General features: G+C 27.2%; 2 protein-coding genes across 5 annotated transcripts in view; one reads left to right on the top strand and one right to left on the bottom strand.

Moving 5' to 3' along the window:
- Positions 1-77: 77 nt before the first annotated feature.
- LOC124953275 (unconventional myosin ID) overlaps positions 78-11,590 on the bottom strand; it is a 13,477-nt gene continuing 1,964 nt past the window's right edge. Inside the window, exons 2-18 of one of the 4 annotated variants that reach the window (XM_047504403.1) lie at positions 7,151-7,317; positions 6,738-6,791; positions 5,996-6,089; positions 4,643-4,749; positions 4,360-4,555; positions 3,876-4,095; positions 3,583-3,792; positions 3,306-3,509; positions 3,028-3,220; positions 2,428-2,597; positions 2,083-2,343; positions 1,750-1,994; positions 1,510-1,672; positions 1,067-1,399; positions 805-995; positions 485-733; positions 78-401 (exon numbers count right to left, since the gene is read on the bottom strand). In XM_047504403.1, coding sequence (XP_047360359.1) covers positions 194-401; positions 485-733; positions 805-995; positions 1,067-1,399; positions 1,510-1,672; positions 1,750-1,994; positions 2,083-2,343; positions 2,428-2,597; positions 3,028-3,220; positions 3,306-3,509; positions 3,583-3,792; positions 3,876-4,095; positions 4,360-4,555; positions 4,643-4,749; positions 5,996-6,084 — 3,039 coding nt within the window. In that variant the 5' untranslated portion in view covers positions 6,085-6,089; positions 6,738-6,791; positions 7,151-7,317 and the 3' untranslated portion in view covers positions 78-193. The other 3 variants (XM_047504402.1, XM_047504404.1, XM_047504405.1) reach the window with 3 other exon arrangements.
- On the top strand, positions 7,884-11,370 carry LOC124953276 (nuclear pore complex protein Nup107). Its single transcript, XM_047504407.1, has 6 exons — positions 7,884-8,554; positions 8,673-9,359; positions 9,439-10,292; positions 10,434-10,751; positions 10,849-11,121; positions 11,217-11,370. The coding sequence occupies exons 1-6, from the start codon at positions 8,035-8,037 to the stop codon at positions 11,316-11,318; spliced, it is 2,754 nt and encodes a 917-aa protein (XP_047360363.1). The 5' UTR covers positions 7,884-8,034; the 3' UTR covers positions 11,319-11,370.

An 11,590-nucleotide genomic window follows, 5' to 3' on the forward strand; every position in this document is an offset into this window, starting at 1 on the left:
ATATATATATATATATATATATATATATATATATACACATATTAATTTAATATTAATATATAATATATATAATCAGCAATGCTTAAATTTTATAAAAGAAGTGTTGTCAATTATAATATAATAGCACACGTATATATAAATTCTATTTTTAAAAATAATCTAATATTTAAATATATCTCATTAAAAATTATACTTAACTAGCTGTTCTGATTTCATGTCTGGAATTAGGTTCAATTATACCAATGGATGGTGGAATGGCATATATAATTTGATCGCCGTCTCTTTTGAATATTGGTTCAATTACATCAGGCATTACTTCTACTCGTAATACTTTACTTTTGTTACCCAGCATACACTTAAACTTTACATCTACTGTAACTTGAAGTTCAGTACCACGTAATCTATTAATAAATTTGTATGATTTAGTTTTCTATGTTACTTCATTTTTGGAATAATGTATATCAAATATATAAGATTAACTTACTGATTGTATCTAGTACTTAATATACCAACAAGTTCTCCAATTCTATCTTCCTTGGCAGTGATTGAAATAATAAAATCATTTCCTCGATTAGAATGAATTATTATAAGTTGATCTTCTCCAGATGATACACTTAAACCAGTAATTTCAGCAATAGGTATACCCTTTTTCATAGTTTTAAATTTTACACTTTCTAGTTTGTATAAGGCATGTTCTGTTACTACCAAAACACGATCAGCTTGTTTATTAAATCTGCATTAAAAAAATAACGTTAATTTCAACTTGGATTGTATTATAAAAACATTAAAAATATTTTTAATAACCTATTAGTTTTTCTGACGAATGTACTGAATAGAACAGTTTTAAAATGATCTGTATTTCGAAGATTATTTATAGAAGAAGTGAAAACATCATTGTGAGGATTCTCATCTGGTTTAGATAAATAGTTTCCTTCCCAACGTCTATCCTGACCCCAATGAAGTCTTTTAGAATGTAATACAGCTCCTGCCGCCATCTGAAATATAAAATAAAAATGTAAATAATGATAAAACAATAAGATAAAAAAATACTTTCTATATTATTTACTTTTAATCGAAGCTGTGGCCAATCTTCTCTTGGGACAACTTTAAGCACCATCCAAGCACGCCATCTTGCATAAATCATTTTTAATGAAGGTACCACATCACGAACAGCGAAGTTTTCTTTTGGCCATGTTAAATGTTTACCATGGTCACGCATAGATCTAACGTTACTAAAAGTCTTCAACAATTCTTTAATATAAGAATATTTCTTATACTGACGATAATATCTTATAATAAACAATGCAGCTTTCATCTTTTTGTAATTTTGTCGACATAAATAACCACGCCATTGTTTTTGAAGTAATATTACAATCCCTGGTATTAAATCTTCACGTGCCTAAAATAAAGAACATGTTAGTTTTGAGAATATTAATATTTATATATGATATATTTCTATTTATATAATAATATTAATAATAATAATAATAATGTGTAAGATTAACTAACCTTTTCTAATGCAAATAATGTTTGAGGAGAACGTATAAATATTTTAGTATGACCATACTTAACATCACCTGAAAAACCTTTTTCTTCCATTAATGTACGAACTCCATCTTTATCACTGCCACCTCTAAAGTTTGGCCAAGTATATTGCGATATCATCTTATATCTAAAAAATATTTTTTTATCAAAAATCATAGAACATATAAAATAAAATATAATTATATAAATATAGTTATATAGTACCTTTTCAAAAATCTATCATATTTTTGTCTATGAGCAAATCCTGCTCTTCTAACTAATATATTTTCTACGAGTCCCAAATATCTCACTTGGTGATTTACTCTTTCATCATCAAAAACAATAGCTGACTTAATTTCATTAGGTTTTATGCACCGAATATAAAATGGTTCTTTACTAGTCAAATTTTTAACAAGTGCAATCATGGAATTACGAAATAATGTACCAGCAGTCAATGGTCTCTTTGTAGTCTGTTATAATCAAAATGCACATTTTAATTTGTAATAATTAACATATAATAACATGTAATATCTTTGTCAGATATATGTATATTCTTACTTTTGTAATATCTTGAGCACCTTCGGGCCACATCTTACTGATTATAGAATCATTACTTTTATAAAGCAGGCGTTTAAAATCTTGAAAAAGAGTGTCCTTATTTTTATCCAGAAAACCGTTAATGTTGTATACAACATCACCGGCATAATGTTTAATTTTAAAATGAATCTTGTGTTGTAATTCTTTATCTGTTGGTTTCAATTGACGAGAAGTGTAGTGTTGATGATCTGCCAATTTTATATCCATTGCTTCAAGAAGCATCTGAAAGAAAAGAATATTATTAGGAATATTTTAAGTAAGCATTGGAAACTGATAAATTTTTTCAATTATTTATTTTTATCATACCTCGTCTGTTACTTTGCCTACATTGAGACATGCTTCATCCATGATAGCTAATATTCCCTTATGAGATAATTCCACTAAGTCACAAATTATTTGATTATTAAAATACTCAACATTTTGCCATGCAATTCCTTCCCTCTTATATTCTTCTTGTTCTTGTTTTAAAACCAACTCTGGAAATGTGTAATTATTTATTAAATATAATTATGATGTATTATCTGTTTAGATAGATGCAAAATCAACATTAAACTATTATATATACGTATGTAATAAATAACATAATAAATGTGTGTGTGTGTGTGTGTATATATATATACACACTGATATAATAGAAAAATATAAGAAAAATAAAAGTATTGGTCACATTTTTATTTTTATATTTACATATAAAATACTATACTCACCAAGTATATACTTGGCGTTGAGTCGCTACGACTCTTGATCCTATTAAATGAACTTATCATTTTTAACTGCATATATAGATGCATGATTAATGTTAAAATATTATATGATCGTACGTACTATGCAATAAACAATATAAGCAAAGAATAAGAGTATTGGTTATTTAATTTATTAATTATGTATTATATATAATAGACTTACCAATAAAAAGTTGTTGTAATTTTTCATTGCAGTAGTTGATACAAAACTGTTCAAAGCTATTCACATCAAAGATTTCAAATCCATAGATATCTAACACACCAATTACTGTTTTGTATGCATTAGATGTGTCATTTACATTAATTGAATCATTAACACGTGACACAATCCATGTAAACAATCTTTCATAAATTGCCTAAATAATTTCAAGATACAAAATATTATTTATATATTATAATATTATATAATAAAATTGTAACAATTATAAATAATTGTGTTACCTTTGCCAAAGCATCCCTACCATATTCAGCTTCCACCAAAGTATGAGTCTTTTGCATAATTTCTCCACCAGCTGCTATCACTCTTTGGGATAAAGCAGTTCTAAGTTCATTTGGACCAATAGAAAATAAAGCTGCAGTATTAGCTAGAGCATTATTTTTCTCAACAATAAGTTTATCTTCATTGATTTTATACATAATATTACCCTAAGTAATGAAGTAATTAGAAAACAGAATTCAAAGAAATAAATGTTATAAAATAATTAATAGATTATATTACCAGATGCAAAATGCCAGATATAATGTTCCAGATTGTTTGTATTTCATTTTGTGAAAATCCTAAAGTGGACATGGCTCCATTTACAGTTTTATAGTCACCTTTATCATTTATATTTGATTTATTATCATCTTTATTGATATAATAATATGCGGTAGCATCACGTACTAATTTCATTTTATGTAAATCAGCCTCGCTACAACCATTAATCAGCTAGAAATCAAATAAAAAATATTATGTAAAATAAATATTGTAACTTTGTCATAAATATATCAATTGTGTGTTTTTGATTATACCTGATAAAAACAATGAAAATTACGTTCTCCTTTTTGTTGATAAACTACTCGTGATTTTTCAAGTAAATAATTAGTTATATGTCCACCCAATGGGTCCCCTTTGAAATCAAAATTAATGTCCATATATTTTCCAAAACGAGAGGAATTGTCATTTCTATTTGTTTTTGCATTTCCAAATGCTTCTAATATAGAATTTGATTGAATAAGCACATTCTTTACTCTGAAATTTACAAATTAAACAAAATAATCATGTTTAAGTTTATCATTATTAAGTTTATAAAATGAAATATATATATATATATATATAAACACATGCCACAATAAAAAATCAAGTATAAAGTTTAATAAAAAGGTTTTGTCTAGTAGAAAAATTAACTATCTAAAAAGAGATTACAGTAGATTAGATAATGATATTTTATAATTTACTGCGTTTTCCTGTATTTCATATCAATCTTTTATTATATACTATAAAAACATAAAGTACCTTTCAATTTCCTGTTGACCGCTTAGATTAGTAACAGCAGCGATATACTTCATAATAATTTTACTAGCCTCTGTTTTCCCAGATCCAGATTCACCACTGATTACTATGCAAGTGTCACGACCTTGTTGCTTCATCTCACGATGTGCTGAATCCGCAATAGCAAATATGTGTGGCGGATTTTCAAATAATTCCCTCCCTAGAAAATAAAAAATAATAAATATATTGATATACATCAAGAGAAATGATTAAAGCGAAATCTTATGTATAATTTTATTTGTATTACCTTTATATTTATTAATATGGTTTGCATCATAGATATTTGTACTTTTATAAGGATTAACACTTACGCACACTTCCCCAATATATGTATATATTTTTCCACCTTTGAATCTAAAAGAATAAATATGTGTTTGTACAAAAAGAATTTTAATATTTGAAAAAAAGAAAAAGAAAAAAAAAAAGAAAAGAAAAGAAAAGAAAAAAAATTTAATTGAACATACAAAAGTTACTTCTTTTTTAATGATATAAATATTTAATTAAACGATCTAACAATTTAAATGATTGATCTATATTATTGTTATATGATTTCTATATTGTTTTTGAAAATAGAAATTTAACAACAAGAATGTGAGGATTAAGAAATTTTATCAACAAAAGAGATATATATTTCATTCTATCAAGATCAATTATCAAGAGCAATTTTCTATTCTTTGTTATCAATAATGTAAACACATGAACACGTCATTCTTGTCTTTTTTCCAATGTTATATGTACGTTTAAAAAATTTAAAGAAAATAAAAAAATAGAATGATATAAGTCTGTTCGTGTAAATGGTTGAGCAAATATTATTAATAAAAATAAAATAAAATAAAATAAAATAAAAAAAAAATAAAATAAAATAAAAATATATATATATATATTTATATGCATAGATAATAAATGGGATACATTCTTAAGTAATGTGTCTACGAGTATTTAAAGAACATTATAATGCGAACACACATCGATGTAACGAACAGGTGACTCATACTTAACGTAAATGTGATAAGCATTTTACGTACTTATACGGTGTAGAATCGTTGCACTGAAGGCAACACATCGTCTAAGACGTAAATATTTCTTTTTTTTTTTTCTTTTTTTTTTTTTTCAAGAATTAATTAAATATATCGAAAAAAAGAAAGTATTAAGGAATCATTAATTGTATTTGTAAAATTATATATACACTCTAGTTGTTGTCAACGGATTATCATTTAATTACGATTTTATTATAAATTTTTTAGATTATAAGACGTTACTCGCAAATATATTCTGTCAAAAATATATATTTCGTGTTTTATTAATAATAAAATATTATCTTTCCTTTTTTTTTTTATGTATATATATTTTATCATTATTATATTTTTAAAAGATCAAATTTAAATCGTTAGCGCTCAACCACCTGCTGCAAGTGCGAACCACGCCCTCTTGTTAGAGATGGACGAATCAAGAAGGACAAATTAACCGAAGACGCGCGCCCATTCTATTGTACAAACTGTCAAAAAAATCTTTAAGATTTAGATAATGATGGCCGGTAAATGATTTTCGATAAATTTCAATCCTATTAAAAAAAAATATGACGAGATCAAATAAAACCTACCTAACTTTCAAGTTTTCCACGACCTTCTCAATGTTGATCTCATCCAGCAGGACAAAATCTCTGATGCCAACATCTTCTTGAGTTGCCATTTCTTCTGTCGTTTAAGGGAATAACAAGTGTACAACGAAACTTAAGAATCTATCCAACGTTTTATTTTATACTATAGTTAAATGTCACTAACAATAGTCAATCGTACCTACTACTGAATGACTTCCACATGCTGTTACTCATTTTAGAAGTCTCGTTTTATCTATACGTCATACCATTGTAAGATGCAGAGGGCATTGAATTCGCGACGATACTATCGCCATCTATCAAAACTTGAAGAATTTTTAAATCTTATAAAGAGCTTCAATACTCTTCTAATAATTTCTTTCCATATTTATATTTGAATTTTTCGTATTATGTCTAAGAACATTATATCGACTTGAAGACATCTTGTCAAATATATATGACGATTAAATCGTTATTCTAGAGTTCAAGTCAGGCGAAAAATAAACTTTTCAAATGTATATACGTATATATATATATATATATATATATATATATATACACATATATATATTGCAACATTACGATTTTGAAGGTTACGAGAAAAATATGATTTACGAGACATCTAGCGGGATGTTGGGTGAAGTTACCACTATGTTTGTAAGGTTGTTAGCTTGAAGCGTATGCGACTTCAGTGACAGGTATGGACAAAATATGAACTGTAAACGAATATAACGCTATTCTCACTTACAGCTCCTATAGTATCGGTATATATAAGATGTGTAGATATGTTCTTGCACATAACCTAAAATTCGAGTTAACGTTCAGATAGAAATTTTTGTATGTAGTAAAAATATTAGTACATTTAACAAAAATAAATGAAAAACATATGGAGATTATATTTCTTTGAAAATAAATTATTTGAAAAATGTTTGTTAATTGTACGAAGTTTATATTTGTTATCTCTAATTAAATTTATACTTATACTGTTTCCAGTTAAAGTTATATATTTTATATCTATAATTAAAACTTATTTAAGCCAGCCATTAGATATTTACAATGCATGTTATAAAGAATGTATGTTATAAATATGTTTAGTACCATTGTTATAATAAGAAACTCTATAAATTATTCAAGAAATGTATGATATAACAATATACTTATCTTAAATCTTTATTATTATATGCAGGAAAGACATTCTGAGAGAGGATCGATGATTATTCATCGGAATCCAAAGGATGGCTGATCCAGTGTAACAGTCAAAGTTGATCAGAGTTTTGATTTTGTTGACATCACACGTAGTCAAAGAATTGCCGGTTTAAAATTCGAATCTAAAAGAAAATAAATTATATAAATTATTCAAAAAATAAATACAGGAAAGTATTTCAAATTTAAAGAAAAAAAAAAAAAAAAAGTATGTTTGCTGTTTGGAGTATAGAAGAAAAGTAACTCTGTAATCATCAAAGTTAATAAAAACTCCGTTTATATTACACAAGCAAATTACAGATAAAAAATTTTTAAGTATTGAAATTTTTAATTAAAATTATTTTAAGTTTCTCACATTTTATCGTCTTTTTAATGTTTAAGCGAATGTATTATGATTTAAATATTAATTTATTGTACTCCGTGTAGATTAAAGATTATTTAAATAGTTAGAAAATTATCGAAAGTATTATATATATAAAATTTTTAAGTAATGAAATTTTAAATTATAAGTTTCTCGCGTGCTTTTTTTTCTATTCAAGAAAAATGAATATATTAAATTGCTGTCTATGATGTCAAGAGATCGCTTGAACGTGATTGGCTAAGAGAAATCTTATGCTATTTGGCTATTCTAGACATACGTTTTCAGCGCCATCTAATCGAATAAAATTTTTAATGAACTAAATGTCTTCGAACGAGAGGTTAGTTTAACAAATGTATGTTGATGTCGAAGAAAGCCGGTCTATCTCATTGAATAAAGACGTATTTTTAATAAGTTAAATATATTTTCACATGTTACTTCGGATACATAAGTTATACGAACAAATTTGGAATAGTCTTTTCAAATGGAGGACATAATCGATACGAAAGAAAATTTGGCGCAATCTATACGACTTTTAAATCAAGAGACTACACAGAGAAAATCATTTTTAAGGTTAAGTACAAAGAGTACCACGCCAAAGAGGATATCCTTGCAACAAAATACTCAACCTCGCAAGGATGAAGATACAAATCAACTTAATGATACACACAGCCCGAGAATATCTTCTAGGAATTATCTTAATACAAAGGTAATGAAGGGTCACAATTATTCAGACGTAGATACATCTTTGACCGTTGCACCTCATGAAATACGTGATATAATGGCATGTTCAGAAAAAAATGATATGACCCTACGGGAGATCATGGAAGATAGTAGTGTAACAGGAATAATTTTGAAAGCAAACGAACCATGGCGTGAGGCTAATACAAAATTGTACTATGATTTTTTACAATGCGTGCAAGCACATCTTTCTGAATTACAAGTATTCGATACCATTGCAGATTTTATACAAAGTTGTACAGACACTTTGGAAATAATTAGAGGTAAGTCTTATCCTTAGTTTATAAATTATATATAAATTAAAAATATTTTATTCTTTCATCTTTTTGTTCTTTAATAATTTTAATTCTTTATCTTTAATCTTTGTACATTTTAATATAGGCATGCAAGCTAAGGTTGAAAATACAGTGATATCTTCCGAAGAAATATCATTAGAAAATGAAAGAAATACTTGGAGACTTATATATTGCCTTTATCAAAATAGGATAAATACATCAGAATTTGATGCTCAAATGGAAGATAATTCAGAAGTTACTTATATCTCGGAAAAAAATGTAATAAATCATTTATATAAAACTGAGAGTCAGACAAGAGAATATCAATTAATTATAGATTGGTTAGAAAAAAATGCATTGGATCAAGCTAATAGATCACCAAATATAGAATGTTTTACCGATAAAACTGTTGCTTGGGAAAATACATTATATCAATTGCAAAATAAAAATTTGGGAATGGCTTTTGGATCTTCTAGACCGTTAGTATCTTCTATGGATCCTGATGCTCCTATAAGAGAAGGCAAACCATTGCATGATTTAGATAGAGAAGATGATACTAGACTTGAAAAACGAATGTTTATAGAAGTACGTTGTGGTCGTCTTCAAAAAGCACAAGCTTTATCTATTCATTGTGGTCAACCATGGAGAGCTGCATGTTTATTAGGATGGATACCGCATCATGATCCAAATTATAACAATCCTTTGACAGATACCAAGGTACCTATTGTAGGTAATCCTAATAGAGATCTTTGGAAGCTATGTGCTTGGGAACTTTCGCAGGACAAACGTATCGGTAATAAATCTCGTTTGTTTTATCATCAAATATGATATATATTATTATTTAAATAATATAATTTTTCTTTCTTATTTAGGACAGTTTTATCGTGCCATTTATGCTAGTCTTTGTGGCAATGTTCAACAGTTGCTACAAATTGCTTTGTCTTGGCAGGATGCATTATGGGGTTACATGAAGGGTCTTTTGGATGTTAAAGTTGAAGCAGAAGTGAGAGATACAATGCCAAAAAATTACACAGCCATGCCTGAAGAATACTGGAAGAATAACATTTCGTTAGAAGAAATATTTAAAGAGCTTCATGCTTCAAAAAATGAATTGATACGTGCTCAAGCTAATAAACCAGATCATCTTATACAAAAGTATTTAATATTAGATCAGATTCCAAAGTTAATGGAAGAAGTTGAAAGTATGATAGATCTAGGGACCTGTGATCCACAATTTTTAAGATTTTTAGCACATTTAATTCTCTTTTTACGACAAATTGGAAAAAATACAAAGGATAAAATAGGAGATAAAGTATTACAGGCTTATGTAAGAATACTTATTAGAATGGGTGATCCAATCTTGATTGCATTTTATACAGCTACTTTACCACAAGAAGATCAAATATCAAATTATGCCTCATATTTAGAAAATGTTACGGATTACGAGCAACGTAAGAGATGTTTAGCTGCTGCAGAAGATGCCAATTTGAATGTTGAAGCTATTACAAAGACAGTTGTGGAAAGTATACGTCAAAAGAAAACGGAGATCAAATCAGATGATTTAAAAGGTACTATCACAGATGCGGACATGGAGAAGGTCAATGCTTTGGATTGGGTTATTTTCTATCAGAGCCAACGAGAGGAAGCATTGTGGCAAACTAATGCACTGATAAGATATTTTCTTACCAATGAAAAACTTGATGCTGCACGGAAAGCTTTCAATAAAGTACAAAATTATTATTTAATTTTTAATTTGATTTCATTTTTAAAACTATGCTTTATATATATATATATATATATATATATATATATATATATATATATATATATATAACGTAGTTTTAAAACATATATATATATATTTTAGATTCCACCAGATTCTATTGAATCAGTTATGGCTGAATATCCAACTATGGAAAGTACGCTTGCGAACCTTACAATAACTGATAATTTATCAAAAAGAGCAGCGAATGCTATTAGAGAATATTTATGTTATAAAACATATCTTGATGCACAGGAAGGTTTTTCAGAATGGTTTTCTCATTTCCATCATGGTAAACCAACTCCATTAGAAGATCTACCAGCTTATGCGACATTTACAGAAAAAGTTGCTTATGATCATAAGAAGGCTCAATATAATACAGAATTAGATAGATGGAAATGTACTATGCAACATCATACCAAAGTCTGTGTTAAAGAGTATTAGAAATAATTCTTAAATAGATTAAGAAGTTTAATATTAATCATGTATTATTTCTTTTCTTTTTTCTTTTTTTTATTAGGCAGTTAAACAGCTTTTATTTAACGTTCTTTTATTTCCCGATGGTGGTTGGCTCGTTGATTCCAATAATAATTCAGATGAAGTTGATGTTAATTCAGATGAGCCATCTATACCGGAAGAAGTATTAAGGGAACATCAATTGAAAAAATTACGCGAATTATGCATTCCCAAAATTGCACTCTTGTTACACACTGTCATGTCTGAAATGAACGAACATGCTGGTTGTATACAATTAGCTGATATTCTTGCGTGTGAACAATACCAATTGTTTGAAGTATGCATTTATTAAGAAAAGACATTTATGATTATTATATGTATAAAGTATATCATAAAATTTGTTTTATCCTTTTTTTTCTTTTTTGCTTACAGGTATTCCCTAAGGGACGACTTCGTGAAATATTTAAAAAAATTTGTGAATCTTCTCTCATTCTGATGGATCAGAAAAAAGATCCATGGGGATATCCAAAGTAATATCTCTGTAAAATACTATTGTAATTTTGTTTAAGAAGAATTCTCTTTTGTTTTTCTTTTGTTTTTCTTTTTTCTTCCTTTTTTTTTTTCTTTTTTTTTTTTTATAAAATCAGTTTATTGTCAACCACAAGAAGTGAATATAAAATTTGATACAATGTTCAATAATTTATATAATCAATACATTATATATATATATATATATATATATATATATATACACCAAATAAGTACTTAGATGTTTGTTCATGTAGTTGCGAATAAATATAGCGCTG

Source organism: Vespa velutina, chromosome 12, assembly GCF_912470025.1.
Source record: "Vespa velutina chromosome 12, iVesVel2.1, whole genome shotgun sequence".
Classification (NCBI taxonomy): Eukaryota; Metazoa; Arthropoda; class Insecta; order Hymenoptera; family Vespidae; genus Vespa; species Vespa velutina.